We start from the raw sequence: 26,718 nt of genomic DNA on the forward strand, positions 1-26,718 counted from the left end.
ACAGTATTAATTCCGATATCTGTGCAACGACTTGAAGAATAAAATTTTGTGAAATTAATTATTATATTAAATCAGAAAGTTGTAAATTAACGTTTAAAATAAGAAAATAAAAAAATACTAATAAATAACGTGAAAAACAAGCGTAAAATATCTCGCGACTGTTATCCAATAGGAACCAATAAGAACACAGTGCAGCTTGGAAAGAACAAACCTAGAGTTGAGCCATCTGGTCTACACTGTGCCACTATGGTTTAGTTAGGTTTAGTCCAGTGGTCGCAGATTTTAGACGGGCAACATACGCACACTAGGCACAATGCCGTGTCCGTGTGTGCCCGTAGCGCCTGCTAATGCCTCGGACGCAGAGAGCCCAACTCGGAATCGCGGCTTCCACGCGTTCAGATATAGAGACTCGTCCGTGTGAAGCCAGCGTTTCGGCTGCCGTCGGATAGAAGAACAGGCCAGACCTATACACTGTCTGTCCTGTTCTTTCGTGGCGTCGCCGGCACATATCGCAGATCCGCTTCTCGGTAACATCGCGGAGTCTTAAATAATTTTAAATAGTACGAAATCCGAGTCACCGAATTGTGTATTGTACGACATTTTCAAGATATAATGTAATATAAATTTTTAATGTACAATGCAGCAAAAATTTTCCGTCCCACTTAAACAGACTGCGGACTGTCGGTTGTATATACTTTTCATATTTTCTGCAAGTACAACCGGTGTGGTTAAAAATTTTTTATGCATTCTACACATCACTCATACCTAGTTTAAATTATTATAAAACAAGGAAAAATTGTTCGAATAGGACTTTAAAACTACTAAAATACGCGTCGCACAATCCGGCGTAACGCGAATCTCAAGCAGCAGATGCCAATTTCCCGAATTGCGTGCAGTAGCGCACGCACTATCAGTCACGGCTAACGAAACAGAAAACGACACTCCGCGAGAGACCGACGAATACTCCGGGCTGTACAACGATCAATTAAAAATAAATTGAAAACGCGAATTATAACCCGAGAGCGCGAAACAATATTCCGATCACGAGAAAAGCGACCTTGTTTTATAATAACTTAAACACAACACCCCGTATAATATACAAAAACGCAAAACTGTACGCTCACACTCACACTCGCTCACATAATATTCACCGCGCACTTCATAACACTATGACTCATATTCACCGCGCATTTTATTACAATATCACTCATACTTAGTTTAAATTATTATAAAACAAGGAAAAATTGTTCGAATAGGACTTATAAAACTACTAAAATACGCGTCACACAATCCGGCGTAACGCGAATCTCAAGCAGCAGATGCCAATTTCCCGAATTGCGTGCAGTAGCGCACGCACTATCAGTCACGGCTAACGAAACAGAAAACGACACTCCGCGAGGGACCGACGAATACTCCGGGCTGTACAACGATCAATTAAAAAATAAATTGAAAACGCGAATTATAACCCGAGAGCGCGAAACAATATTCCGATCACGAGAAAAGCGACCTTGTTTTATAATAACTTAAACACAACACCCCGTATAATATACAAAAACGCAAAACTGTACGCTCACACTCACACTCGCTCACATAATATTCACCGCGCACTTCATAACACTATGACTCATATTCACCGCGCATTTTATTACAATATCACTCATACTTAGTTTAAATTATTATAAAACAAGGAAAAATTGTTCGAATAGGACTTATAAAACTACTAAAATACGCGTCACACAATCCGGCGTAACGCGAATCTCAAGCAGCAGATGCCAATTTCCCGAATTGCGTGCAGTAGCGCACGCACTATCAGTCACGGCTAACGAAACAGAAAACGACACTCCGCGAGGGACCGACGAATACTCCGGGCTGTACAACGATCAATTAAAAATAAATTGAAAACGCGAATTATAACCCGAGAGCGCGAAACAATATTCCGATCACGAGAAAAGCGACCTTGTTTTATAATAACTTAAACACAACACCCCGTATAATATACAAAAACGCAAAACTGTACGCTCACACTCACACTCGCTCACATAATATTCACCGCGCATTAGATCGCTCGCAGGATAGTCCACGACGCTTCCGTTAAATCCTCGATCTTGACAAAAGAAATATGATGTATCTTGATGTATCTTGATGTATCTTGATGTATCTTGATGTATCGTCGATGAAACTTTTATTTAATTATTACTCCTCAAGGCGCTGACTCATCGAAGTGACCGTGAACTTAAACTTGAACTCCGGTAGAGAACAGTTATCCCCCCTTTACACATCCGTTCCCGACTACATTTAGGCGCAAAATGAGGGTAGCGCGGTCGTGATAACGGTACTTATGTTGGGGGGGGGGTAATTAATTGGCGCACTAGGGAAAAAACGTTCCCACCTATCAGGTGATAAGAGAAGGGTTGTAATTGGTCGGCATGGGGATGATACCGCGAGTGTCCAATGAGTGTGAAAAATTTTGTATTGCGACCCGTTTATTTTTACCGTTATGCGCACTTTTTTGGCGCCGTTCATTCCGCTGACAACAAACTTTTTGAAAAATAGCGGATGCAAAGCGTGCGCATGGTTTGTTTTAATATTCAAAAAAGAAAATAATTTAACCGGTTATGGACAATTTTTTTCCCGCGAAGCATACTCGTAAAGGCAATTATTTAGACATTTGTCGGTATAAGAAAAAGAGAGTTCGCAGTTTTACAATAAGTTAATCTGTAGAAAGCGAGAGTGATAACGTGCAAAAAAGCCACTCAATTATTTCGACGATTATTGTGAATAAAAATTAGACATGTCGCTTCTCATCCGCGATATCGTAAAGTCAAATAGAGCTTTAGTGACCAGCACGCGCGAGTGATTTTCAGATACGCGGTGTAAAACGAACCCCGCTAATTAAATTATATGTAGAAATTTAATCCGCTCATTAACAATAAACGATCCGATCGATGGCGTTCGTTTTAATCAAGAAACGTGAGATTGAGTTATCGCATAATAGCTACGCGCATTAAAGCGCGTTTCACCGATACACATATCGGCAAAAATTCTAAATAAATTTATACTCGTTCGCAATCGAAATCTTTCTCTGTACGCGCCGAAATCTCTGACGGTCGGTCTAGTTGCGGAGCCTCGTGGGTGCGGACGCGTCGTTAATCGCTCCGCAATTACGCGTATTTAATTATAAAATCATTATAAAATCTTTTTATTTTACTGTTAAGTTTATATTTCTGCTCTCATCTTATAACTCGGCGATGTTAGTGTGAAGCGAATCTGTGATAACTGCCGGCGACGCCGCGAAAGAGTAGGACAGTGTATAGTTCTGGCCTTTTTTTCTATCCGACGGCAGCCGAAACGCTGGCTTTACACGGACGAGTCTCTATATCTGTACGCGTGGAAGCCGCGATTCCGAGTTCGACTCTCTGCGTCCGAGGCAGGCGCTACGGGCACACACGGACACGGCATTGTGCCTAGTGTGCGTATGTTGCCCGTCTGAAATCTGCGACCACTGGTTTAGTCTTGTTTAGTGTCGTTCAGTTTCGTTTGCAGTTAGCTCACGTTAAGAGTAATCGGGAAAACTCCGGGACAAAATGTATGAGAACACGCGCGTGTCGCCGCGCGTGTTCACGGCGATACAGAACGTCGACATTATGGAATTGTCCTTGTGTTCGCACAAGGAGATCAGGCCTATTCTTCCGTGCTTGGTTAGGATGAGTCTTATTTCGCCGTTGGACATAACGAAGGAGTGCGTCGAAGGCAGAAAGCAAGTGCTGACTATATTGTCCGGCATCGAATCCGTGAACTCCATCATTGCTCTACTGTCCATTGACTTTCACGCCCTCGAAACCGACGTGCGGCAGGAACAGCAGTTGAGGTTAGGATTTGCATGCCGAGCTTAAAGTTTATTACTGAAGAACTATCTGTTATAAAAATTTTTTATTTTTTTAACCAATTTTTTAAAATTTGAATTGATAATATACTGACATTTACCTGTCTTTTTTAGACAAAAGCTTGGTAGTGTACAGAGAGACAGTGTGCTGGCTCAGTCTCTGCAAAGTGGCTTGGCGTTGGAATTTGAGCGCAGCGAATCCATTCGCAGAATCAGGTTAGTGCTCAGCGAAATTTTGTTTATAGCATCCCAAATACAAGAGCAGCAAAAAAATCAGGAATTCCAGATTAGACAGTCAGATCTGTTTGACAATGTGGTGTACATGGAGGAGATTAGTTACGTGATTTGCATTGCTCTCGCTGAACTACCGACGTTACTTTCCATCCTGGACATTACAGAGACTCTCTTGCATGTTAAGCACGGTTCAGATATTATTTGCTGGATTGTTGCCAATAGTCCAGACAGTTTCTCAGAGGTATGCACTCATTTAATAGCTAATGGAGAACGCCAAGAAGAGTCTGCCTTAGGCAGAATCAGAACACAAGCGATAACATTGCTCTGTCAGATGAATCCAAGCCAAGCATTGGCGATTAGGGCCAAGTGTGTGGAATTGTGCCGAATGCCTGCGCTGGCTATAACTCTGAGCCTTGAACATGAGAACGCAAACAGTTTGCAGCCTGAGAGTGATGTAGTCGCGTTTGTGTCTGGCTTGCTACTTGGTAGCGACCAGCAGGTACGTTCTTGGATTGCTATGTTTATCAGGAATGGGCAAAAGCGCAAGTGGGAATCTCAGACGGCTTTGCAGTCATTACGGGAGGAATTGCTGAAACGTCTGCAAACAATCGCATCGCAAAGTACGGACAGTCAGTTGGCGGAGTCACAGGTCGTTCAAGCGAGCGCACTACTTAGACTATACTGTGCTCTGCGAGGTATTGGCGGCATTAAGTTTCAAGATGACGAGGTTGCGATGATCGTACAGCTCCTGACGTCGCATCCGCCGCCGTCGCCGGCTGGTGTTAGATTTGTGTCTCTCGGTTTGTGCATGCTGATAGCATGCCCGTCTCTAATTGGCCATCACAATTTAGAAAAGCGCAGCATCGAATGGGTACAATGGCTGGTGCGCGAGGAAGCCTACTTCGAGAGCGCGAGCGGCGTCACTGCCAGCTTCGGCGAAATGCTACTGTTGATGGCGATACATTTTCATAGTAATCAACTGTCGGCTATTTGCGAGCTAGTATGCGCCACGCTCGGCATGAAGATACCTATCAGGCCCAATAATCTTACGCGAATCAAGCAAATTTTTATGCAGGAGATTTTCACGGAACAAGTAGTCACTGCTCATGCCGTGAAGGTACCGGTTACCGCGATGTTAAACGCCAACATTCCTGGCTTTTTACCGGTGCATTGCATTCATCAGTTGTTAAAATCGCGGGCGTTCGCGAAGCATCGAGTACCCATCAAGAACTGGATATATCGACAGATCTGTGCGAGTGTGCCACCGTTGCACCCGGTTCTACCGGCTCTCGTAGAGGTCTACGTGAATTCTATCCTGATGACGAACAACAAAACGTCTGAGCACACAAACAAACCTATCACTGAGAACGAAATCCGACGGGTGTTCCAGAACAGCGTGTTCGGGGCGAACTTCGATTTTAAGAAAAATCCCATCAATGTTATGCAAATAGACGCTGATAATATGGACATCGACACGTCGAAGCCTTCGCTCACCTCGCAGTTATTATTGCTGTACTATCTTTTGCTTTATGAGGACGTGAGATTGTCCAACATGCACACGTTTATATCGCAAAACAGGAAAGTTAAATCTTACTCGACGGAATTTTTATCCGAATTACCAATCAAATATCTGTTGCAACTGGTCCAGCGAGATCAGATGAATTATGCCAGCTTGTTTTCGCCTCTTCTTCGGCTGCTGGCTATACACTTTCCACATTTATCTCTGGTGGACGATTGGCTCGATGATGAAATGATTAATATAGATTCTGCCATCGCGAGCTACGAAAACACAAAAATTAGCGAAGTAGCGATCGTCGAGGCGTTTAGTCACGTTAAAACTTGTCCGTCGAGGACCGGCAGATTATTGAGACAATTGATGGCATTAAAACCGACTGAAGTGTGGCCGCATGCCGAATTGATAATACATTATTTTAAAGATATTCTTGACGAGCAGGTTCCTAGATATATACAAGGTACATTGTTTGTTTAATAAGTATTTAGTAAAAGTTATTTGCATTTCTCATTGTAATTCTGTTTTAACTGTTTTGTATTATATATTTAATTATATATTTTTAATTAATATTTAATTAATGGAGATTTTAGAATTAATTAAATATGTATATTATTAATTATTAAATACGAGGAGATGTCAACATTTATTAACAAGAAACTTATAAGAACTTTTCTAATTTCAGAACTTTATAAACAAGTGTGGCTCAGACTTAACACTGTTCTGCCACGTTGCTTATGGGTGCTTTCCATAAACGCGTTACTTGTAGAAAATTCAATAGTGAAAAACGTTTTTTTAACGCAAGATAATATCGTATTGGATCCGTTACAAGTATTGAGATGTGATACGAGAGTTTTTAGATGCGCGCCAATTTTATCTGTAATCTTAAGGTAAGCAAGATAATTTGATTAAATAAAATACAATAGTAATTAATTTATTTTTGAAATAAAGTTGATCAAATCTTTTTTTTTTTTTAACTGTTCGTAGAATTCTACAAGCTACGTTGGCCGCCTCGCGATCTCAATTATCCAGGCACATGCAGGATAAGCCTTTGACCGAAAAAATCGGACAGTTAACGAGCGAGACGGAAAGAGAAGATTTGAGGATAGCTTTAGTGGCGGGTCAAGAAAGCGCGGCAGTGCAGATTTTACTGGAAACATGTTTGGAGACGGAAGAAGACAGAAAAACTCTTGGACAAATGTGGTCTCTTCGAGAAATACGAAGCGTTGTGTGCTCTTACTTGCATCAAGTATTCATAGCTGATCCATCTTTAGCTAAATTAGTTCATTTTCAGGTATAAAGTTTATTTTCTTGATTTAGTCAATTTATTTTTATATAATTTTAATTTATAATTCTCACGAAAAAAAATCTTTTTACAGGGCTATCCACGGGAATTACTTCCAATCACGGTTTCTGGAATTCCATCGATGCATATATGCCTCGATTGGATTCCAGAATTATTGTCGCAGCCTGAATCGGAAAAACAAGTATTCGCCGTTGATCTCGCTTCACACTTAGCAATTCAGTATGCTTTGCCAAAAGCCCTGAGCGTTTCTCGATTGGCAATTAATACCCTAATAACGCTATTGGGCGTGTTATCCGCCGAGGATCGTGTCAATCTTTTCATGCCAGTTTTGCCATCGTTAACGCGAATTTGTCTGGCTTTCCCTCCATTGGTTGAAGATATTACAGGCCTGTTGTTGCAACTTGGCAGAGTCAGTACAGCTCAAGCTGCCTTAGGTGACAAAGCAGCAGATTTGTTGTGTCAGAAAGTAAATACAACATTTTGTATGCTATTGCAGAAAGCTATATTGCAATCGCGAGTTTATTAAAGTGCAATAGTTAGCTGCAGTAGAAACTTGTTGACTATTTTGAGACTTCTAATGTATTATCTGTACATAAATCTTAGTTATGCGTTATTGTAAAGCAACTTTTAATTTAAGTTTGTAAACGGTTTTTAATAATATATAAAATATTTGATTTTGATGAATTCCATTTTGTAGCGTTAATAAGAGTAGTACATCGTTGAATCATCTAATAAATAACAATTTATTAAGTTGATTTCATATACATATCAAATTATTAACTTTATCTTTCTGTATATTTAACGACTTTTCTTGTAGACGAAAATGCTAGTTGCATATTTATTTTGAATTTAAAAGTAAGTACAAAAGAATGTATATATAATTTTGTTTTCTTTTACAGAAATATTGTTTTGCATTGAGAAAATAAATTTATATTTTCTAATGTAAGAAACGTGTGATAATAAAAAGACATTTTTCATATCCTTTAGAACATATTTACATGATTTATTATATATTTAAAACAAAGGCAATATATTTTCTACCTTTTTCGCGTCTACAATAGTTTGTCATGTTTTGAGCGCTATTCTTTTCTATTTTACAAGTCATAACGCAAAAATGTAGAAATGACTTAATCTAACACAATATATTTTTGTTGTTCTTTGTATGTATATTAAAAATATAAAAATTAAAAGTCAAAATTTAGTAGTTTTCGAATCATTATGTGAGCGACTGTAATTGTAAGTTCACATTAGACATGTGATATATTCAGATCATGCATTTGTTAACACATAAAACCAACATCAACAAGCTGATTTATTCCAGAGAATTCAACATCAGAAGCTGCTTCAGCACTTTGGTTTGGCTTGTCTCTCTGATCTCACCAGCCAAGAACATTTCATCTACAACAGTGTACACCTAAAATATAATTGTAACCATAATTATTATTATCAAATAATGCCAGTTATATAATAATAGTAATGTAATTAAATTTTTTAGGATTACTTTCATGATAATTTAAGTAAAGAAATGATTGATTTTTGCAAAGTTTATGGTAAATAATTGCTAAGACATGAATCAAAAAAAGTGAGGAAGAATACCTTGTAAAAATTAAAGACTAAATCCAGCTCACATACATTATGGAAGTACTCATTCAGTACTTCAACAAAGTTGTGTATTGCTTCCAAATAACAGAGATTATTGTCGTTAACATCGACACAAATGCAGAAATATAAGCCTGCATATCGCCTGTATACTATCTTGAAATTGCGAAACTGAAATATATAACATTCAATATTTAGCATATGTGACAAACACACACACATATATAATGCAAAAAAATTGTATTTGATCAAACCAACCTCAACAAAGTTTGTATGCTTTGCATCTCTTACAGTAACCACTGCATGAACTTCTTCTATCAATTTCTGTTTTTCATCATCATCAAAGTTCATATACCACTTTGCTAACCTAGTCTTACCAGCTCTATTTTGTATGAGGATAAATCGTATCTGCAAAAAAAAAAAAAGAAACAAGTATTCAAAGCTTAATTACATTTTCTTAAAAAAAATTGTTTTCTTATTTAAATATTATTAATTCAATTCTTCACATTTTTAACTGAAAATGTAAAATAATTCTCAAAGATGCTGCATTTTAATTTTCAATTTACAGCTTTTAATAAAGCAAACACTACAATATATATATTTTTTATCAACGAATGTCACAAATCGTATTTAAATTTGTCAAAAGAATGGCTCAACCACCTAACAGAAGCAAAAATTACATTTTAACGCATATTTTTCCGTGCATATTGTCCTTGTTCATATTCTTATCAGTGTTAAAAGCTGACATTAATTAAATTTCAGTAAAATATTTTCACACGTACCATTTTGAAAGGTAATTCGGTACACGAACGTTCTACAAAACTTTGGTAAACATAAAATTTTATCAATTCTCCGCCCACCACGATTACAGATGCGGCCACTTTGGAATCAAGATTTCGAGATATACTCTGTATAGTGTATAGTCTGTATGGGCAGAGCAGTGCCGCCGGCCGCGGTGAAATCCGTAAACACATTCATTTCTCGAGTCGTTGCATGGATATCGGAATTAATACTGTGTTTCTATTGGTGAATAACAATCGCGAAATATTTCGCTCTTGTTTTTCGCGTTATTTATTAATATTTAACATTTTCCTTTTAAACGTTAATTTGCAATCTCCTGATTTAATATAGATTAATTTTACGAAATTTTATTCATTCGCTAGCACTTGATCGGAATTCAACAGATTTTCTAATTTTCTCCACATGCAATCTAGCCTTCGAGCTTACAGTGAAGGAACGGAGAAGTTTTGAGAATCGAGTCGAAACGAAATGTGCATTTTATTCCGAGCACTGCTTTAAGGTATCCCGTTTAAATTACACTTGACACGTGCACATAAGATATCTTTGCTGTATGTAAAAACGTAGTATGGTGTGATACCATTGAATTTTCTGCGCTGTTTGTTAAATACGTTATATAAGTTAAAATGAGATGATCTTGCCACTTAACACATGTATCTACAAACTTGCTTCATATATACTTTATTTATGTTATCGCACATATTTTTATCCTGTCATTTTTCTTTCGTTCTTTCTTTTTGTTTTCTCGTTTTCAGTGTAAGCATTATAAAATAGCGAAAAAAAGGATTTAAAAAAGGGATGATCAACTAAATTGATTTCAGGTGATAAACGTTTGTTGTATATATGTATGTACTACATACGTCTCGTTTCGCAAACTGGCAGACTTCTCGTCTTACTTGAGAAGACAAATGAAGATTTCTCTAGAAAAATAAAATTCTGCGGTTATCAAGTGCACAGAATGCTCTTTGAAAACATGAACAACGATCCAGGTATCATCTGCTTCCGTCATTGTTCAGCGAAGAATGTATTTTGTTTCCGCGTGCCAGCGACGTGCCCGATGTGCTCGTCGGAGATACAAAACTTCATTACGGATCCATTTCGTGTTCCATATCCATTTGCGAATGCTGCACACAGTCCGACGAGTGTCGTGATTCGGCCTTTGCGAGGTAGCTTTCTTGATTACAATGTAACGAGTGACAACCTGCATATCGGAATAGTCGATTCTACCGGTAGTATTTTGGAATTTGACAAGGAAGGATTAATAAAAAATGACACAGCTAGATGGACTGATTGCATCGCCTTAGAAATCATACCAGCTGCTTGGGCTGCACGATGGGATGAGACATTATTGCTCATGTCGAACGATCCCAAGTGGAAATCTGTTTATTACAATGCCATCAGCATGAATTGTTTTAATTTTGTTTTAGAATTTTTCAATAATTTAGGATACATGGATTTGAGATTTGAAAGTAAGGAGGACTTATGTGAGCGATTAATATTATTAAAAATGCATAATGCAATTCGTTACATTTCGTTGTACAGAGCCTTGAAGGATGAGGAGTATCTACTACTAGATTACCATGCTTAATATATTTATTCCTGTCACTTTTTCCATTTTATATTGTTATACTGTTTGTAACTTACATAATAAAAACATAATAAACATTCACCTCATTATTTGACGCCACAAATTTCTTTTTCTATTGACAAAACACAAAATTGTGAAAAGAAAGTTACATAAGGAATAATTTTTTATATAAATAAAAGTTGGATAAGTTAGATAAGAGTGGCATTTGTTTATCGAAGAAATATAAATAATTAATCTTATTCCGTGATATTTATCATGTATTAGTAAATTAATATTTTATTACGAGAATTTCTTCATAACGTTTAATGACGAAATATCTTTGCAGTAAATGAAATACCAACGAAGGGCGTGATAAATAACGCAAGATGATGATACTTACAAGGATCAGGCCATCTCTATTAAACAAATGGGGTGACGAATGCTTTCGACAGAAGTGCTCGTTAAGAAAAATGATAAATGTAAAAAAAGTAATAGATAATAAATTTGATGTGATTGTTGTTGGTGGCGGTCATGCCGGAACTGAAGCGTCTGCTGCTGCCGTTAGAATGGGTGCAAAAACACTGTTGGTCACTCAGAAAAAAAGTACCATAGGTGCGTATACTTTTAAATTTTAAATAATAATGGTGTGCTAAAGTTTAAATTTCGCAACATGTAATAAGCACTTTTATTTAAAGTTAAATTGACATAATATACTTTAATACAATTACATTTGCAGGAGAAATGTCATGTAATCCATCCTTTGGTGGAATTGGAAAGGGCCATTTGATGAGAGAGGTGGATGCTTTAGATGGAGTATGCTGTCGAATATGCGATATTTCAGGGATACACTACAAAGTCTTGAACAAACGTAAGGGGCCAGCGGTATGGGGCCTCAGAGCTCAAATCGACAGAGCGCTGTATAAGAAGCACCTTCAAGCAGAACTTTTCAGTATGCCTGGATTACATATTTACGAATCCTCTGTAGAAGATCTAATCTTGAAGAACGATCTGATGTTCTGTCAAGGAGTAATTCTCAGTATGTTTGGATTTTTTTATAAACTAAAAAGCAAGTTTGAAATGTTTTACTTTAATTAAAATGATAAAAATGTAGTTGATTACATTTACAGAAGATGGAACGGAAATATTTGGTGACGCGGTGATTATAACTACAGGAACTTTTTTGAAAGGCCAAATAAACATCGGATTAGAAAAAAGACCTGCAGGCAGATTGGACGATGAACCTAGCATTGGCTTGGCTAATACGCTCGACAGACTTGGATTTCGAATAGGAAGATTGAAAACTGGCAAGAACAATACTTTACGCAATATATTTTTTAAATAAAATAAAATTATATAATGTACTAATCATTAAATTTATGTTTTATTTTTTATTGTAATATAGTATATATAATTAAAATTTTAATAATCTACTAATTATGCATGTATTATTATTAATATAACAACTTATTAATTAATATTATGTATGTACTTTTAGGCACTCCACCGAGATTGGAGAAAGAAAGTATAGACTTCACCAAGTGTTTGAAATCTTTGCCGGACGATTCTCCTATACCATTTTCGTTTATGAGTGATAACGTATGGTTACCGTCCAACAAACAAGTGCTAACGTACCTGACATATACAAATGAAAATGTTGCAAAGATCATAAGGGATAATATGCATTGTAATTTACATGTAACAGAGGAATTATCAGGCCCCCGATATTGCCCGAGTATAGAAAGTAAGATTCTACGATTCAAAGCGCTTAAACATCAAATCTGGCTGGAGCCGGAAGGCCTGGACTCGTCGCTAATTTATCCGAGTGGATTGTCATGTACTCTACCAGAAGATAAGCAAGTGGAACTCGTTAAGTGCATCCCAGGACTGGAAAACGCTCGTCTAGGTAATCTCTTAGATTAAGTTTTGATTACTTTTGGAAATTTATCGTATTTAATTATTCGTAAATCTTATTTGCAAATTTTTATAATATCACATTAATGTTATTCAAATATTTATAATTAAGCTCTGGTGATGATAGAGCCCTTTTATTATACGTAATTTTTTTAGAAAGTTTTTCCAATTTTCTTTTATATTTATATTTTAATTCAGTAAAACCTGGCTACGGTGTCGAGTATGATTACATAGATCCCAGGGAACTGACCACTCAATTGGAGACGAAAAAAATTCCAGGATTATTTCTCGCTGGGCAAATAAATGGCACCACCGGCTATGAAGAAGCAGCCGCACAAGGTATCATCGCGGGTGTTAACGCGGCTGCTAAGGTGATTAGTGTTATATACAAAGTCCTTATAGAGAATGTTAACATTTTTCAATTTTGAGAAAAAACTAATTTAAAATTTACTAACTTTCTGTAAATTAAGCGGTTTAATTTTTTTTAATAATTAATTTAGCTTATCTTTTATATGTCTTTATTTTACGATTATAAATCTTTAACTTATTCCAAACATGACTTTTTTATTGCTAATCGAAAAGTTAGTAACTATAACTCTATTTTATATGCATTTTGAATAAACAAGTCTGTATATATTTAGGTATTTAATAAGCCGCCACTTTTGATAAGTCGAACCGAAGGGTATATTGGCGTTCTTATTGATGATTTAATAACGGAAGGTACTACGGAACCGTACAGAATGTTCACCAGCAGATCGGAATTTCGTCTGAGCTTGCGTCCTGATAACGCTGATCAAAGATTAACAGAAAAGGGGTATGCGATAGGCTGCGTTTCCCGCGAGAGAATTGAGAGGACGAGAGCAATTTTTAATAAAATGCAGGAAGCTATACAAATACTCAAAAGTGACGTACGGACGGTCAATAAATGGCGGTATATGTTGGACATGAAAAAGTCAAAGTCTACTGAGTACAAGTCGGCATTTGATATGTTCTCCATAACTGATGAGGAAGTTACATTCACACAACTTGTGAAACTGTTACCGAGTTTAAAACATATGGATGAAGATCCCAATCTTGCGAGAAGAGTAGAGGTTTGTGAATTCATTATTGAACATATATCGTATCTTGGAAAAAAAAGTCTAATTAAAAAAAAAGGGATTGAAATATGTGTAACATAAGTTTCAATACTTTCAACCAAATATATTTGAATGTGTAAAAGTCAAATGTATTCGCAAATATTTTTGTAACACGTAATAATTTTATTTTCAGATAGAGGCAAAATATAATTATGTTGTCGCAGAGCAGCAGGTCCAAGTCGATGACATTAGGAGAAATGAAAAGATGATCATACCCGAGGATATCGACTATAACAGGTAAAGATTAAAGAATCGTCTATTTAATTACTTAATTAGTATGTTGTAAAATTAATAAACATAATAATGTTCTAAATATTCAAGAAAAGTACGAGATTATTCATCATTTATATTATTTGTTATAGTTCTGATTTAAATCTATCGAATGAAGATCGAGAAAAACTCATGAAACATTTTCCACGCACGGTAAATTTTTTCATTAATTATTTTACAATTAATTAATAAAAAAGTTACGTTTCTAATAAATTTTGCAAAAGTATATTTTTTCCTTGCTTATTTTAATCTTAATAGTATTTACTTTGACTGAGGCACAATTATTTCCATAAATTAACACCTTTTATCTATTAATCAAATTATGCTTATTTATACTAACGATTTGTATTACCGAGAGTTATTTTACAGATCGCAGCGGCTAATAAAATCTCGGGGGTGACACCTTCTGCTATATTGAGACTACTTTATTATATTAGACAACATTCCAATGAGAATGTTGCTAGAACACAATAATTTATTATAATGAAAAATAAACGTCAAGGATTTTCATAATGTGTCTAATATTTTGCTAACAAACACCAAATTATTCAAGTAAGAATTTAATCACAAGTAAATCAAATAACGATAGAATAACGTGCCCTTTAATTTTTTTTAAGAATCTAAATGTATTTAAAAACGTACATTATATGTACACTGAACAACAGATATGGCATTTGCTGCGGCGAGCGGCGACGGCGGCTGGCGTACGTGACTTCCCCTATTCTCGGGCGCCGAGTACGGGAGGGTGTAGTAATCCGCGTTCTCTCTCAGTCCTCTGTGACCGGTGCTCCGTAACACATCTACGCGCGCGCTTCGTGTGAGATTCGATGCACATCACGCCAAGATCACGTACGCTAGCCGCCGTCGTAGCACCATGAACACCATTTCTGACGGTGAGTATACAAATAACAAGTATATTATTATAAAGAAGTTAATTACATACTTTAATATTTATTTCATTCTCCGTTGCTTTATCAGATGATTTTTAAGAGCAATTTGTTTTTCTCTAAAAGACCGTTTTACTTTTGTTTTTAATTTCTGTTTTAACATCGAGAATACTTTTCCTTTTCTCTTTTCACGATTTGTTGTGCTGCACAATGGATTTTGTCGTCGATCTTTGAATCCAAACTTGTCTCGCGTTTCTTGTCCTTTCTGTAAATTTAACGATGTCTAAACTATTCCAATCTTAACATGAGACTAAAACATAATATAATTTATACGTACCTTTACCGATTGCTGCCGGGCAGCCTTATCATGTTTGCGTTTCTTATATATATTTTCTATATCGCTAAGTTTCACCAATTCTCCATTTTGATTCGTCAGAATTTGGTCGTGCGACCTCTTAACGCCGCGTTTAGCATACGTTACTTCCTGCTTTGCTAATGCAACATCAATCTTTCGGAAATCTTTATCTGAGAGAATTCGTTGAGTAGATATCTCGGACGCTTTCGTTTTCCTCTCAGCCGTCAATTCTTCATTCTTTTCGGACTTGTGTTTTATCCTCTTTTCCAATTTTTGTGCTTTCTTCATCTGCTTCGTTAAAACATTTTTCTTTCGCAAAACTTGATTTGTTTCTCTATTTTGGCTATTTTCTTCACAAGTATTTTGTGTACCAATAGTTTCGCTGTCCAATAGTGTCTTATCATTTTCATTCTTACAAATAGAAGATCTTGTCGTTTCATCTAAATCGACCGATTCGTTTATTCTGATTTCTTCTTCGCTAGTTTCCTCTTCACTAATATCCTCTTCATTACTTTCCTCTTCTTCGCTAGTTTCCTCTTTGCTGCTTGTACTTATGTCAATCCATTCGTCATCATCCTATATTTTCAAAGATACATTTTTTAAAATATATTTTACAAAAAACAAATGTCAGAAGATTCAAATATTTTTACTTACCTCTTCGTCGCTATCATTTTCTTTATTATTCTTAGCAGGTTGATTATACAAAACTTCTGCCCCTGGTACAAACTCACTTGCTCGAATTTCACCATACTTGGAAGATTTTATCATAATATTGGCCTCTGTAGGACGACCTTTCTCTTTTTTATGTAATAAATCAGGCATTACACGTCTAAATGTTCCAATTAAAGAATGCGCTGCCATCATAACAGAACGTTCTTTGTAGTGTTTGTATCGTGTTAAATCCTCAAGCAAATCTTCATTCATGGCCAATGGACATCGTGTGCATATTTCACGTACGGTGTTTAAACTGCAAATACATAATTAATAATGTACATACATACATATATGTATGTATATATGTAAAATCGTTAGAATTAAAGTAAAAGTAAGTCGAAATACCCAATAGCCATAACATCCGCAGAATTTCTTTCAGTTACAAAATTGTTTGCCAGCGTTTTTAAAACGGGTTCCAACACCTCAGGGGGAACTAACTCGTGCGCAGCTTGAGCTATAAACTGTAACAGTTTGGTAACCTCTGGAAAAAAAAAACATATATTCCATAAGTTCACGCTTTGCTTTTTGTTGCGCGAGAATAAATAAAATAAGAGCAACACAGTAAGAGTATAAAAAAGAAACTAATTAAGAAATTAATAGAAAAAAAATTAATATTCGAATATGTTGATACATTATATTAATCTCACCTCGTTGATGGGGTTGAAGGAACCTTTGTATATATGGATAAAAGTTTAAGAGAAATAAATTGTGCAAGCCAATAAGTCTAGAAACAACATCCAACGTCATGAGTTTCACTTCAAATCTATCATTATTTTTTTCTATCTGCTTGAACAGTTTTTCAGCAAAATCCTGGGGATCGTGAATTAAATGTAACGCTGAAAAATTATATTGCGGCGCCTTAGATTTTTTCTTTTTCGCCTTCTAAAAATGTACATAAAAATTAAAAGCTATAGTTTACATTTCCTATAAACGTTACAAATTCCAAATATTAAATTACTTACCACGAATGTTTGTTTAGCCTTCTTCAATTGCTTCTGCCTTTTCTTCGTTTTTTTATTTACTTTATTAGCCATCATAATTTCCCTCACACTTGGTTCATCATCCGAATCGCTGTCATCGCTGTCTTTTTCTTCGGGATCAGTTCCTAAAAAGAATTTTAAACTGGCTACTGCTACTTTTGTTACTTTCGAGAAGCAGCCTGTGGCTATGACGTTAACGGTCTTGATATCATTCCAGACATTCTTGTTGTACAGCTCTATCATAATATCTACGGACATCTTTGCGGCTTTAACATTAGGATTTTTCAGCATGGAAAACATAAAGTTTTGTAATACTGTATTGATCTTGGCATTTTTATGCTTTGCATTAACGTTTTTTATATCTGTAACTATGTGCGTTTGAAGAAACTGCCTTAAAGCCTTATCCTGACATTTTAAAAGCTCAAAAAATAAACTGAGTAGAGCAGTGGGTTCCAAAAGAGATTTATTACGCAGCTGAATCAACGCTTTACAAAACGTCTGTAAAAAGAAAAAAAAAAGAGTAAAAGAGACAGAATTATAATTACATACAATATATATTTTGCATTTGATACCTAGTGTTATTTAATGCTTACCATTCGCATTTCATTGTCTAGAATGATATTATGAGTTTGTAATATGTCAACAATCTCTTGAGGATATGTTTTCAAATCACCTGGATAACAATGAGCTACCTATAATGATATATAAAAAGGTAGACAAGCAATTTGGCACATGGGTTAATTTTTCGAGTAATTTTTTAAATTATAAAAAAATCAATTATGTAGCTAATTCAAATTATGATATATTGTTTTATATATCACTTTATGCATGCAAAAAAAATTACTGTATTTCATTATAATTTAAACATTAACACAATTGTAAAACGCTTCATATATGTAAATGTTAATGCAGCATAGGAAATAATTTAAATAAACATAGTATCCGTACTTGCAAAGTTTTTAATTAAAAGAAAACTAAATTCTTGTTTATACAAATTACATTTCTCGTATTTCAAATTATGTCATGCATTACACAAACTCGATTACATATGAAATATATATAAAAATAAAATCTTATTCTAAAGTATAAATTAAGATGTTATATACGTAAATGTGTTTTTTAGTACTCAAGAAGCTTTTGTGTAACAAACAGTTAAATAAAATTAAAGTGGAAACACACGTGAAATTATAAATGAAGATAAATATAATGAATTGCGTGTATATGAAGTGTAATTAGGATTGATTGTTTAAACTTTTTGATAACTTTACTTGGCAAATAATATATTATGTGTCCTTATTTAATTAGAAAGGAAGATATTCACCAAAAAAAGTACAAAAAATTAGGAACAACTAGCCCTTAATCCATGTTCGTGCTCAAGTAATGCTTTATGTCAAAGCCAATCGTTTTAGCTACGACGATAATAAAGTCGTGACTTGCGCAGCATTTAAATTTAGTCTCATCCAATTGTGTAACGTTATCTCCTGCAATAGACAACAGACCAAGCTGGCACATAGTAGATATCTGAGCCAACAAATTAGCATTGATATCCACCTTTTCGTTAAGAATAGCGCAGAAAATCGCGAGCATTCTCGAAATGGTGAAAACGCGAGATTTCTTTTGCAAGTCATTTTCCGTTTTTTTAACTGATCGTAATTTTTTTCGTCTCTTACTACTTTGCTTCATAAAAATATGCTTATCATACTTTGCAGGATTGTGCGAAGCTAAATATCCCGCGATTAGCATGTACTTGGCGTAAAAAGGTAGTTCAAAACTCAAAGCCAGTTTTGTTGTCGACTCGATCTCTCTTGAAATTTCATGATTGGGTTGCAAAAAATCCCCTGTGGAAACCCTAAGGTAAATAATTTCCAGATTGGATCTCAAAGTGGCAGAGATATTTCGCCATAATGCGGCAACATTATCCGGTTCGATTCGTTTGCTTTCTACAGGTTCCACGTACTTGATAAAATTAATTTTGGCCATGTACCGAAGCTCGTTAAAATCTCGGCAAAAGCGAAAAAATACAGAAAGAAAGAGATTCAAATAATTCTTATAAAAATCCGTATTACAATTCGCTGGTTTGTCTAATAGCAGCAGTTCGGCCATTTCGTCTTTCGTATATTGCGGGAAATAAATCTTTATTGGCTTCAATGCGCCTATTTTGCCGTTATATTTATCCCATGCGATGTCACTTATCAAAATCGTGCACACATTAATGCCAGATAACTCTTTGAGTCTCAAGATCGCCGGCAAAAAGGTCGCGTCAAAGTGTTTTATCTTGTAACATTTATCAAATACCAACACAATTGGGCGTTTGTCGTAGTGGAAAATCTTTTTAAGCACGGAAATAAAATCCATAATATTGTCGCAGTTGCACTTCAATTGTACATCGCTCAAGTCTCTCGTTGATTCGGCTAAATCATCCAGGATATAATTAAATATGTGTCTACTACCTAAATGCTCTATACAATTAATGTAGCTAACATTGTACTTTAAATAATTGAGCAGGCTTTGTATAATTAACGATTTTCCAGTAGCCATATGTCCATAAACAAATATGCTCTCTGGCATCGGTTCGTCAGCTGTACCAATTAAAGAATACAGCTGCATTATAATCTTCTCACGACACAAAATTTTATTCTTCTTTGCAATCTTTTTTAAATACCTCTCCATGTTTGCACTTTAAAATTACCCAAGGAATAAGACCGAAATTTACTCTTCAATTTTTATCATTAACTATGCTACATGTATCTGAGAATGATGACAGCTTTGACAAATTATTTGTGCACTTACAACAGATGTATATATATATATATATATATATATTTATACATATATATATATATATTTTTTTTATTTATTAATTAATTTTTTTGTTTCTTATTGCTTTTATGATTTAAGCATGTATGTACTTGCTAACCTGAGCTAAGAAGATTATCAGCTCATCAAGACTTTTGTTAAATTGAGTGGGCTCTAGATGGAAAACTTCTAAAGTAGACTTGTAGTGTTGATATTGTTGAAGAAACTGTAAGCAAATTATATAATTCATTAGTATTATTTTTAATAAGCAAATATTATTATTTTTTTTAATAGTGGTTTTTAATTTTTATTAATACTTTAATTTTATGAAATATCAACTAAAAAAATAAAGGAGTATATAAAGTACATAGAAACTCATTAAAAAAAATTCATACATAAAATGCAATTTATACATAAAATAAATATAGAAAAGTATAATATACTCAGATAAAGAGGTTACCTCTTCCTTGTAAGACTCTGGATCACGTTTGATAAGATTTTGCAGTTGTGGAAGATTATCCGGTAGTTGGTTGTTGTGTCTTACCATATTTAAAACCTAATTAAACGCCTGAAAAAAATTCTTTTAATAATTAAAAAAAAAGATTGCGATTATTAATAAAAAATATTTTATCAATTTTAATAAAATATAAAAACGTTTTTACACTTGCATACTCACACAGCTTGGAAACTAATTAACCTTCATAAATTTTTGGTTTAAATTCGTGGTGAAGCACTATAATCTATTTTCATCCTGTGTATGTTAAACAACAAATCGTAAGTTTTTTAGTCCTTAACAATTTCTTTTACGTGAAATATCGTAACTTTAAATTCGTCGAAAACCGTTTTCTTTCTATGCTTTACGCCTCATGTGGCCTCATGTGCGAAATCTTCTTCTTTTTCTAATGTTGAGTGGCACGGGTGGCACCCAGTGGTCGCAGATTTTAGACGGGCAACATACGCACACTAGGCACAATGCCGTGTCCGTGTGTGCCCGTAGCGCCAGCTAATGCCTCGGACGCAGAGAGCCCAACTCGGAATCGTGGCTTCCACGCGTTCAGATATAGAGACTCGTCCGTGTGAAGCCAGCGTTTCGGCTGCCGTCGGATAGAAGAACAGGCCAGACCTATACACTGTCTGTCCTGTTCTTTCGTGGCGTCGCCGGCACATATCGCAGATCCGCTTCTCGGTAACATCGCGGAGTCTTAAATAATTTTAAATAGTACGAAATCCGAGTCACCGAATTGTGTATTGTACGACATTTTCAAGATATAATGTAATATAAATTTTTAATGTACAATGCAGCAAAAATTTTCCGTCCCACTTAAACAGACTGCGGACTGTCGGTTGTATATACTTTTCATATTTTCTGCAAGTACAACCGGTGTGGTTAAAAATTTTTTATGCATTCTACACATCACTCATACCTAGTTTAAATTATTATAAAACAAGGAAAAATTGTTCGAATAGGACTTTAAAACTACTAAAATACGCGTCGCACAATCCGGCGTAACGCGAATCTCAAGCAGCAGATGCCAATTTCCCGAATTGCGTGCAGTAGCGCACGCACTATCAGTCACGGCTAACGAAACAGAAAACGACACTCCGCGAGAGACCGACGAATACTCCGGGCTGTACAACGATCAATTAAAAATAAATTGAAAACGCGAATTATAACCCGAGAGCGCGAAACAATATTCCGATCACGAGAAAAGCGACCTTGTTTTATAATAACTTAAACACAACACCCCGTATAATATACAAAAACGCAAAACTGTACGCTCACACTCACACTCGCTCACATAATATTCACCGCGCACTTCATAACACTATGACTCATATTCACCGCGCATTTTATTACAATATCACTCATACTTAGTTTAAATTATTATAAAACAAGGAAAAATTGTTCGAATAGGACTTATAAAACTACTAAAATACGCGTCACACAATCCGGCGTAACGCGAATCTCAAGCAGCAGATGCCAATTTCCCGAATTGCGTGCAGTAGCGCACGCACTATCAGTCACGGCTAACGAAACAGAAAACGACACTCCGCGAGGGACCGACGAATACTCCGGGCTGTACAACGATCAATTAAAAATAAATTGAAAACGCGAATTATAACCCGAGAGCGCGAAACAATATTCCGATCACGAGAAAAGCGACCTTGTTTTATAATAACTTAAACACAACACCCCGTATAATATACAAAAACGCAAAACTGTACGCTCACACTCACACTCGCTCACATAATATTCACCGCGCATTAGATCGCTCGCAGGATAATCCACGACGCTTCCGTTAAATCCTCGATCTTGACAAAAGAAATATGATGTATCTTGATGTATCTTGATGTATCTTGATGTATCTTGATGTATCTTGATGTATCGTCGATGAAACTTTTATTTAATTATTACTCCTCAAGGCGCTGACTCATCGAAGTGACCGTGAACTTAAACTTGAACTCCGGTAGAGAACAGTTATCCCCCCTTTACACATCCGTTCCCGACTACATTTAGGCGCAAAATGAGGGTAGCGCGGTCGTGATAACGGTACTTATGTTGAGGGGGTAATTAATTGGCGCACTAGGGAAAAAACGTTCCCACCTATCAGGTGATAAGAGAAGGGTTGTAATTGGTCGGCATGGGGATGATACCGCGAGTGTCCAATGAGTGTGAAAAATTTTGTATTGCGACCCGTTTATTTTTACCGTTATGCGCACTTTTTTGGCGCCGTTCATTCCGCTGACAACAAACTTTTTGAAAAATAGCGGATGCAAAGCGTGCGCATGGTTTGTTTTAATATTCAAAAAAGAAAATAATTTAACCGGCTATGGACAATTTTTTCCCGCGAAGCATACTCGTAAAGGCAATTATTTAGACATTTGTCGGTATAAGAAAAAGAGAGTTCGCAGTTTTACAATAAGTTAATCTGTAGAAAGCGAGAGTGATAACGTGCAAAAAAGCCACTCAATTATTTCGACGATTATTGTGAATAAAAATTAGACATGTCGCTTCTCATCCGCGATATCGTAAAGTCAAATAGAGCTTTAGTGACCAGCACGCGCGAGTGATTTTCAGATACGCGGTGTAAAACGAACCCCGCTAATTAAATTATATGTAGAAATTTAATCCGCTCATTAACAATAAACGATCCGATCGATGGCGTTCGTTTTAATCAAGAAACGTGAGATTGAGTTATCGCATAATAGCTACGCGCATTAAAGCGCGTTTCACCGATATACATATCGGCAAAAATTCTAAATAAATTTATACTCGTTCGCAATCGAAATCTTTCTCTGTACGCGCCGAAATCTCTGACGGTCGGTCTAGTTGCGGAGCCTCGTGGGTGCGGACGCGTCGTTAATCGCTCCGCAATTACGCGTATTTAATTATAAAATCATTATAAAATCTTTTTATTTTACTGTTAAGTTTATATTTCTGCTCTCATCTTATAACTCGGCGATGTTAGTGTGAAGCGAATCTGTGATAACTGCCGGCGACGCCGCGAAAGAGTAGGACAGTGTATAGTTCTGGCCTTTTTTTCTATCCGACGGCAGCCGAAACGCTGGCTTCACACGGACGAGTCTCTATATCTGTACGCGTGGAAGCCGCGATTCCGAGTTCGACTCTCTGCGTCCGAGGCAGGCGCTACGGGCACACACGGACACGGCATTGTGCCTAGTGTGCGTATGTTGCCCGTCTGAAATCTGCGACCACTGGTGGCACCTACCAGGGATATATTAAATGAGAAGATTGGCAGACTTTAAGAAGGAAAGTAATAAGCGGCAGAATTTAACTGAGGGATCAGCGATGATATACTTGATAGGTTTTTGAGAAAATTCTATCGCTACGGAGTTTATTGATTAATACTATCATAATACTATCACCTACGTTTAAATATTTTTATTTGTTTGTTTCCTCAGACGGTGCACAATGCGCAAACGGATTCGTCGATGACGCTTCGACAAGATAACCTCCAATGGTACCTTTGGACGCGTCATGTAGCTAAAAATTTCTAGGTAATTTTTAATTATCGTGTTATTTATTATAGAAATTGACGATATACGTCGTACTCGATGTTCGGAATATCAAGAAATTCATCAGTTTAGGTGTGACAGGAATCGGAATGTCGCGATTTCTGTCGTATCGGCGAATAAAATCAACGCCTCGCCGGCAGGTGGCGAGCCGCGCGGTAGTTCCGTCGCTCCGCGGCGTTTCCGTCGGCTCTTCGTATGCGTGAAAATAAAACCCCGGAGCCGAGTGGAAACTCCAAAATGGCGCGACTGCCGAGTGTAAACACCCAGTTTTAATGTCGGTGCGAAGTGTGGAAGCTGCCGTACGTCCGCGTCGATATACCCTCGCGCCCCGCGCGCAGCGTTTTTCCGTCGCACCGTGGCAACAGGAAATCCCGGCTGAATGTTCACGGTATCCTCGATCTCCCATTCTATTCCAGGTAATAACCAGCCGCGAGTTTTGTCATTGTTGGCCTCTGTGCCTCTGTCCGCCCCACGTTTCTCCCAATCGGCGCAGTCGGGTCGAAATCACGTAGAAACTTGGGAAACCGTCTGCTTCCCACGCGCGGAAAATTCGCAACGAGTCTCCAAAAAGAAAGGGAGACGAGTCGCTTTCCCCGCGATTCTCTTCTTCCCCCCTCGTGCACTCTCGCGTGCACGCGCGAATCAGACGAAACTACTACGTTCTTCCCAAATTGTTCCAGTTTATCGTGCGAAATGCGAGAGCCAATTGTGAGGCAAAGTCCACTTGACGAAATAGTAGACTGTGGTTTCTCTACAGGCCAATTGTTCCAGCCTCTTGATAAGATTTACTTAATGAGTGCTCGATTAGATGTCTTTATTCATTTGAAAAGAAGGCTAAAGACTGATACGGGTTTACCTGGGGGATGAAAGGTACCAAGAAGTTGGAACAATTGTCTCTGCGATATTTATCTTTCCATTAAGCTAATTGAGTACATAAGAATCTAATTGTAAGTACTATGACTGGTGCTGTTCAATGCTATATAATAGCATGGTCAAAGTTTCTTACACAGACGGTTGATGAGCAAATATAAGCTAATGAAAAGCTCTTCTGACTCACAGTTTTGATCTTAAAAGTGAGAAAAGGGAGAAAAGTTAATTTTAATACTTGGTATGACAATTAATATTGATACGATTGATCTTCAAAGTTGGATATCATTATTAGTTTTCGTTAACCAGGCTATTATTACAATTTTGTAATAGAATTTAAAGATGTTGTACCCCTTGCGAATACTAAGAGTAAATCTGTGAGTTTTATATCTGAATCTTAGATAGTTTTTAAATCAAGTCTTCTCTGGGAAAGTTACTTGTCGTTATATTAATCAATATTGTTTTTCACACAGGAGGTGATCCAAGCAAAATGGCACAGAAGCGCAGTGCTGTCCACATAGGGTGAGTCATAGCAAATGTTTTATTTAGATATAAATTTATTTTTATTAACCGAGTATTTAAATACCAATAGTCCTTGTATTCAAATTTGTTTAAATTTAACGTAGCTATTATACATATAACTGTCTTTATTGTTCTGAAAATTGAAATCACGTTAGAAGGAATTCTCTTTGAAATTATAAAAGTGATTAAAAAAAAAATATTAAAGTTACACAAAATTAATTTTTTTAAATTGGTAACTTGTTTTACTGGTAACTTGTTTAACAAAAACAAATTCGAATACAACAATATACGGGCATAGAAAGAAAAAGGAAAAGAAAAGACGATAAAAATTTAATAATATTAAACTTATATAGCACAAATCCAGTTATTTAATTTTGCATGCTTATGCATAAGTACACAAATACGAACTTTAACATATTTATCTACAAAAGTTTTATATATACCTACCAGGCATTAAATAGAAACTCTGAAAAGTATAATTTTCCGGACATGCATTTCGCTCAAAACAGAGATAATTGTTATACAAGTGCGTTTGTCCGCATTTGCATTTTCCATATCGAGTCGTCGGATATCACGCGAGGGGGAACGAGAGAAAAAGATCGCGCTTGGAGAGACGTTTGACGACGAAAATAGCCGCTCCGGCGTTAACGATCGCGGTGAAATTTCGCCGCGTTACCGGTTTACATGCACGGTGAACTTGGTGTCGCGCGCTTGATTGACGCAGTTCTGAGAAATGATGCAGCGCTGGGGATCAGTTACGACGTTCGCCACGCATAACACAGTAGGCAATTCTCCGCTACCCCGGGGCTTACAATGTCGGGGCTCGGCCAATGTGCGCCCAGAGCGCGGTCCGCGTTGCGACATCGCTCAAGTAAACGCTTCGTTATCGTAAGCGTCGCGTTACTTATACCGGTGCACGAGTCTTTCTCGAAAATACTTTTCTGTCGCGCGGCTGCGACACGCGAAGCAGGCGCAAATGTCAACCGCCGCGTTGGATCAGCGAGTCTCGGTCGACCCCTCTTATATCGTGAATTTCCGATCTGTCGGACCCGGCCGGCGCGATCCTTTCGGCGCGATAAGAATATTTCGTCCGCTCCGCCTTTCGTTACCGTTCCCACTCATTCTGATATATGTATCTGGCTTTTATCAATTGTCACTATTGCGTGCCACGATCATGCATCAAAGCGTACGTTTAAAACATAAATTTTTCTTTTTTTTTAATTTTAATAAGAAGTTTAAAATCAATTCAAGGATATAATTAATATTTAATTAATAATTAAAAACAATTTTTTTTTAAATTTGTGATCTATACTTTTTCTCGCTCTGAACGTAATCTTCAGCAACA

The 26,718-nt window shown here is 36.5% G+C and overlaps 6 protein-coding genes across 12 annotated transcripts in view; 3 read left to right on the forward strand and 3 right to left on the reverse strand.

Moving 5' to 3' along the window:
* Window positions 1–272: 272 nt before the first annotated feature.
* Ints2 (integrator complex subunit 2) lies at window positions 273–7,922 on the forward strand. Its single transcript, XM_070673047.1, has 5 exons — window positions 273–3,868; window positions 3,998–6,090; window positions 6,313–6,517; window positions 6,615–6,921; window positions 7,007–7,922. The coding sequence occupies exons 1-5, from the start codon at window positions 3,585–3,587 to the stop codon at window positions 7,457–7,459; spliced, it is 3,342 nt and encodes a 1,113-aa protein (XP_070529148.1). The 5' UTR covers window positions 273–3,584; the 3' UTR covers window positions 7,460–7,922.
* Ap-2sigma (adaptor protein complex 2, sigma subunit) lies at window positions 7,913–9,618 on the reverse strand. Its single transcript, XM_070673304.1, has 4 exons — window positions 9,315–9,618; window positions 8,791–8,940; window positions 8,530–8,703; window positions 7,913–8,347 (listed from the first exon to the last, which is right to left on the reverse strand). Exons 1-4 carry the CDS (start codon window positions 9,504–9,506, stop codon window positions 8,246–8,248), a joined length of 618 nt encoding a protein of 205 aa, XP_070529405.1. The 5' UTR covers window positions 9,507–9,618; the 3' UTR covers window positions 7,913–8,245.
* LOC139112240 (protein MTO1 homolog, mitochondrial) lies at window positions 9,132–14,727 on the forward strand. Of its 6 annotated transcripts, none has more exons than XM_070673186.1 (11): window positions 9,132–9,224; window positions 10,286–10,319; window positions 11,393–11,509; window positions 11,634–11,933; window positions 12,025–12,201; window positions 12,393–12,800; window positions 13,007–13,179; window positions 13,450–13,899; window positions 14,078–14,181; window positions 14,307–14,367; window positions 14,584–14,727. In XM_070673186.1, the coding sequence occupies exons 1-11, from the start codon at window positions 9,147–9,149 to the stop codon at window positions 14,686–14,688; spliced, it is 2,007 nt and encodes a 668-aa protein (XP_070529287.1). In that variant the 5' UTR covers window positions 9,132–9,146; the 3' UTR covers window positions 14,689–14,727. The 6 variants fall into 6 exon arrangements, with proteins under 6 accessions (XP_070529287.1, XP_070529251.1, XP_070529279.1 ...); XM_070673150.1 differs by lacking the exon at window positions 9,132–9,224 and adding an exon at window positions 9,698–9,832 and having other exon boundaries at window positions 10,152–10,319; window positions 11,244–11,509; XM_070673159.1 differs by lacking the exon at window positions 9,132–9,224 and adding an exon at window positions 9,991–10,086 and having other exon boundaries at window positions 10,152–10,319; window positions 11,244–11,509.
* Window positions 14,058–20,870, reverse strand: Mys45a (SDA1 domain containing protein Mys45A). The gene is made up of 11 exons (XM_070673058.1): window positions 20,623–20,870; window positions 20,407–20,514; window positions 20,068–20,172; window positions 17,744–17,842; window positions 17,133–17,648; window positions 16,818–17,052; window positions 16,516–16,651; window positions 16,111–16,423; window positions 15,439–16,032; window positions 15,158–15,366; window positions 14,058–14,172 (listed from the first exon to the last, which is right to left on the reverse strand). Exons 2-10 carry the CDS (start codon window positions 20,491–20,493, stop codon window positions 15,166–15,168), a joined length of 2,286 nt encoding a protein of 761 aa, XP_070529159.1. The 5' UTR covers window positions 20,494–20,514; window positions 20,623–20,870; the 3' UTR covers window positions 14,058–14,172; window positions 15,158–15,165.
* On the reverse strand, window positions 18,096–20,048 carry Orc5 (origin recognition complex subunit 5). The gene has a single exon (XM_070673266.1). It carries the CDS (start codon window positions 19,818–19,820, stop codon window positions 18,507–18,509), a length of 1,314 nt encoding a protein of 437 aa, XP_070529367.1. The 5' UTR covers window positions 19,821–20,048; the 3' UTR covers window positions 18,096–18,506.
* A 2,982-nt stretch (window positions 20,871–23,852) lies between the features above and the next one.
* The window catches only part of Tgo (Aryl hydrocarbon receptor nuclear translocator homolog tgo), a 30,998-nt gene continuing 28,132 nt past the window's right edge, over window positions 23,853–26,718 (forward strand). Inside the window, exons 1-2 of one of the 2 annotated variants that reach the window (XM_070673129.1) lie at window positions 23,853–23,966; window positions 25,325–25,373. In XM_070673129.1, the coding sequence (XP_070529230.1) occupies window positions 25,342–25,373 (32 nt within the window). In that variant the 5' untranslated portion in view covers window positions 23,853–23,966; window positions 25,325–25,341. Of the gene's footprint in view, window positions 23,967–24,191; window positions 24,401–25,324; window positions 25,374–26,718 lie in introns of those variants that run through there. The other variant, XM_070673122.1, reaches the window with a different exon arrangement.

Source organism: Cardiocondyla obscurior, linkage group LG02 (genome assembly GCF_019399895.1).
Source record: "Cardiocondyla obscurior isolate alpha-2009 linkage group LG02, Cobs3.1, whole genome shotgun sequence".
NCBI lineage: Eukaryota > Metazoa > Arthropoda > Insecta > Hymenoptera > Formicidae > Cardiocondyla > Cardiocondyla obscurior.

Excerpts from the sequence above, each read along its gene's own strand:
- Orc5 (XM_070673266.1), bottom strand. The coding sequence starts at position 19,820 with ATGGAGAGGTATTTAAAAAAGATTGCAAAGAAGAATAAAATTTTGTGT.
- Mys45a (XM_070673058.1), bottom strand. The coding sequence starts at position 20,493 with ATGGTAAGACACAACAACCAACTACCGGATAATCTTCCACAACTGCAA. Across the intron at positions 20,173-20,406 it reads CAGAGTCTTACAAGGAAGAG|TTTCTTCAACAATATCAACA; the intron begins GTAACCTCTTTA and ends ATTTGCTTACAG. Across the intron at positions 17,649-17,743 it reads TAGACAATGAAATGCGAATG|ACGTTTTGTAAAGCGTTGAT; the intron begins GTAAGCATTAAA and ends TTCTTTTTACAG.
- LOC139112240 (XM_070673186.1), top strand. The coding sequence starts at position 9,147 with ATGTCACAAATCGTATTTAAATTTGTCAAAAGAATGGCTCAACCACCT. Across the intron at positions 11,934-12,024 it reads CTGTCAAGGAGTAATTCTCA|AAGATGGAACGGAAATATTT; the intron begins GTATGTTTGGAT and ends TTACATTTACAG. Across the intron at positions 14,368-14,583 it reads TGAAACATTTTCCACGCACG|ATCGCAGCGGCTAATAAAAT; the intron begins GTAAATTTTTTC and ends GTTATTTTACAG.
- Ap-2sigma (XM_070673304.1), bottom strand. The coding sequence starts at position 9,506 with ATGTGTTTACGGATTTCACCGCGGCCGGCGGCACTGCTCTGCCCATAC. Across the intron at positions 8,941-9,314 it reads CCGAATTACCTTTCAAAATG|ATACGATTTATCCTCATACA; the intron begins GTACGTGTGAAA and ends TTTTTTTTGCAG. Across the intron at positions 8,348-8,529 it reads TAGTCTTTAATTTTTACAAG|GTGTACACTGTTGTAGATGA; the intron begins GTATTCTTCCTC and ends ATTATATTTTAG.
- Ints2 (XM_070673047.1), top strand. The coding sequence starts at position 3,585 with ATGTATGAGAACACGCGCGTGTCGCCGCGCGTGTTCACGGCGATACAG. Across the intron at positions 6,091-6,312 it reads GGTTCCTAGATATATACAAG|AACTTTATAAACAAGTGTGG; the intron begins GTACATTGTTTG and ends TTCTAATTTCAG. Across the intron at positions 6,922-7,006 it reads CTAAATTAGTTCATTTTCAG|GGCTATCCACGGGAATTACT; the intron begins GTATAAAGTTTA and ends ATCTTTTTACAG.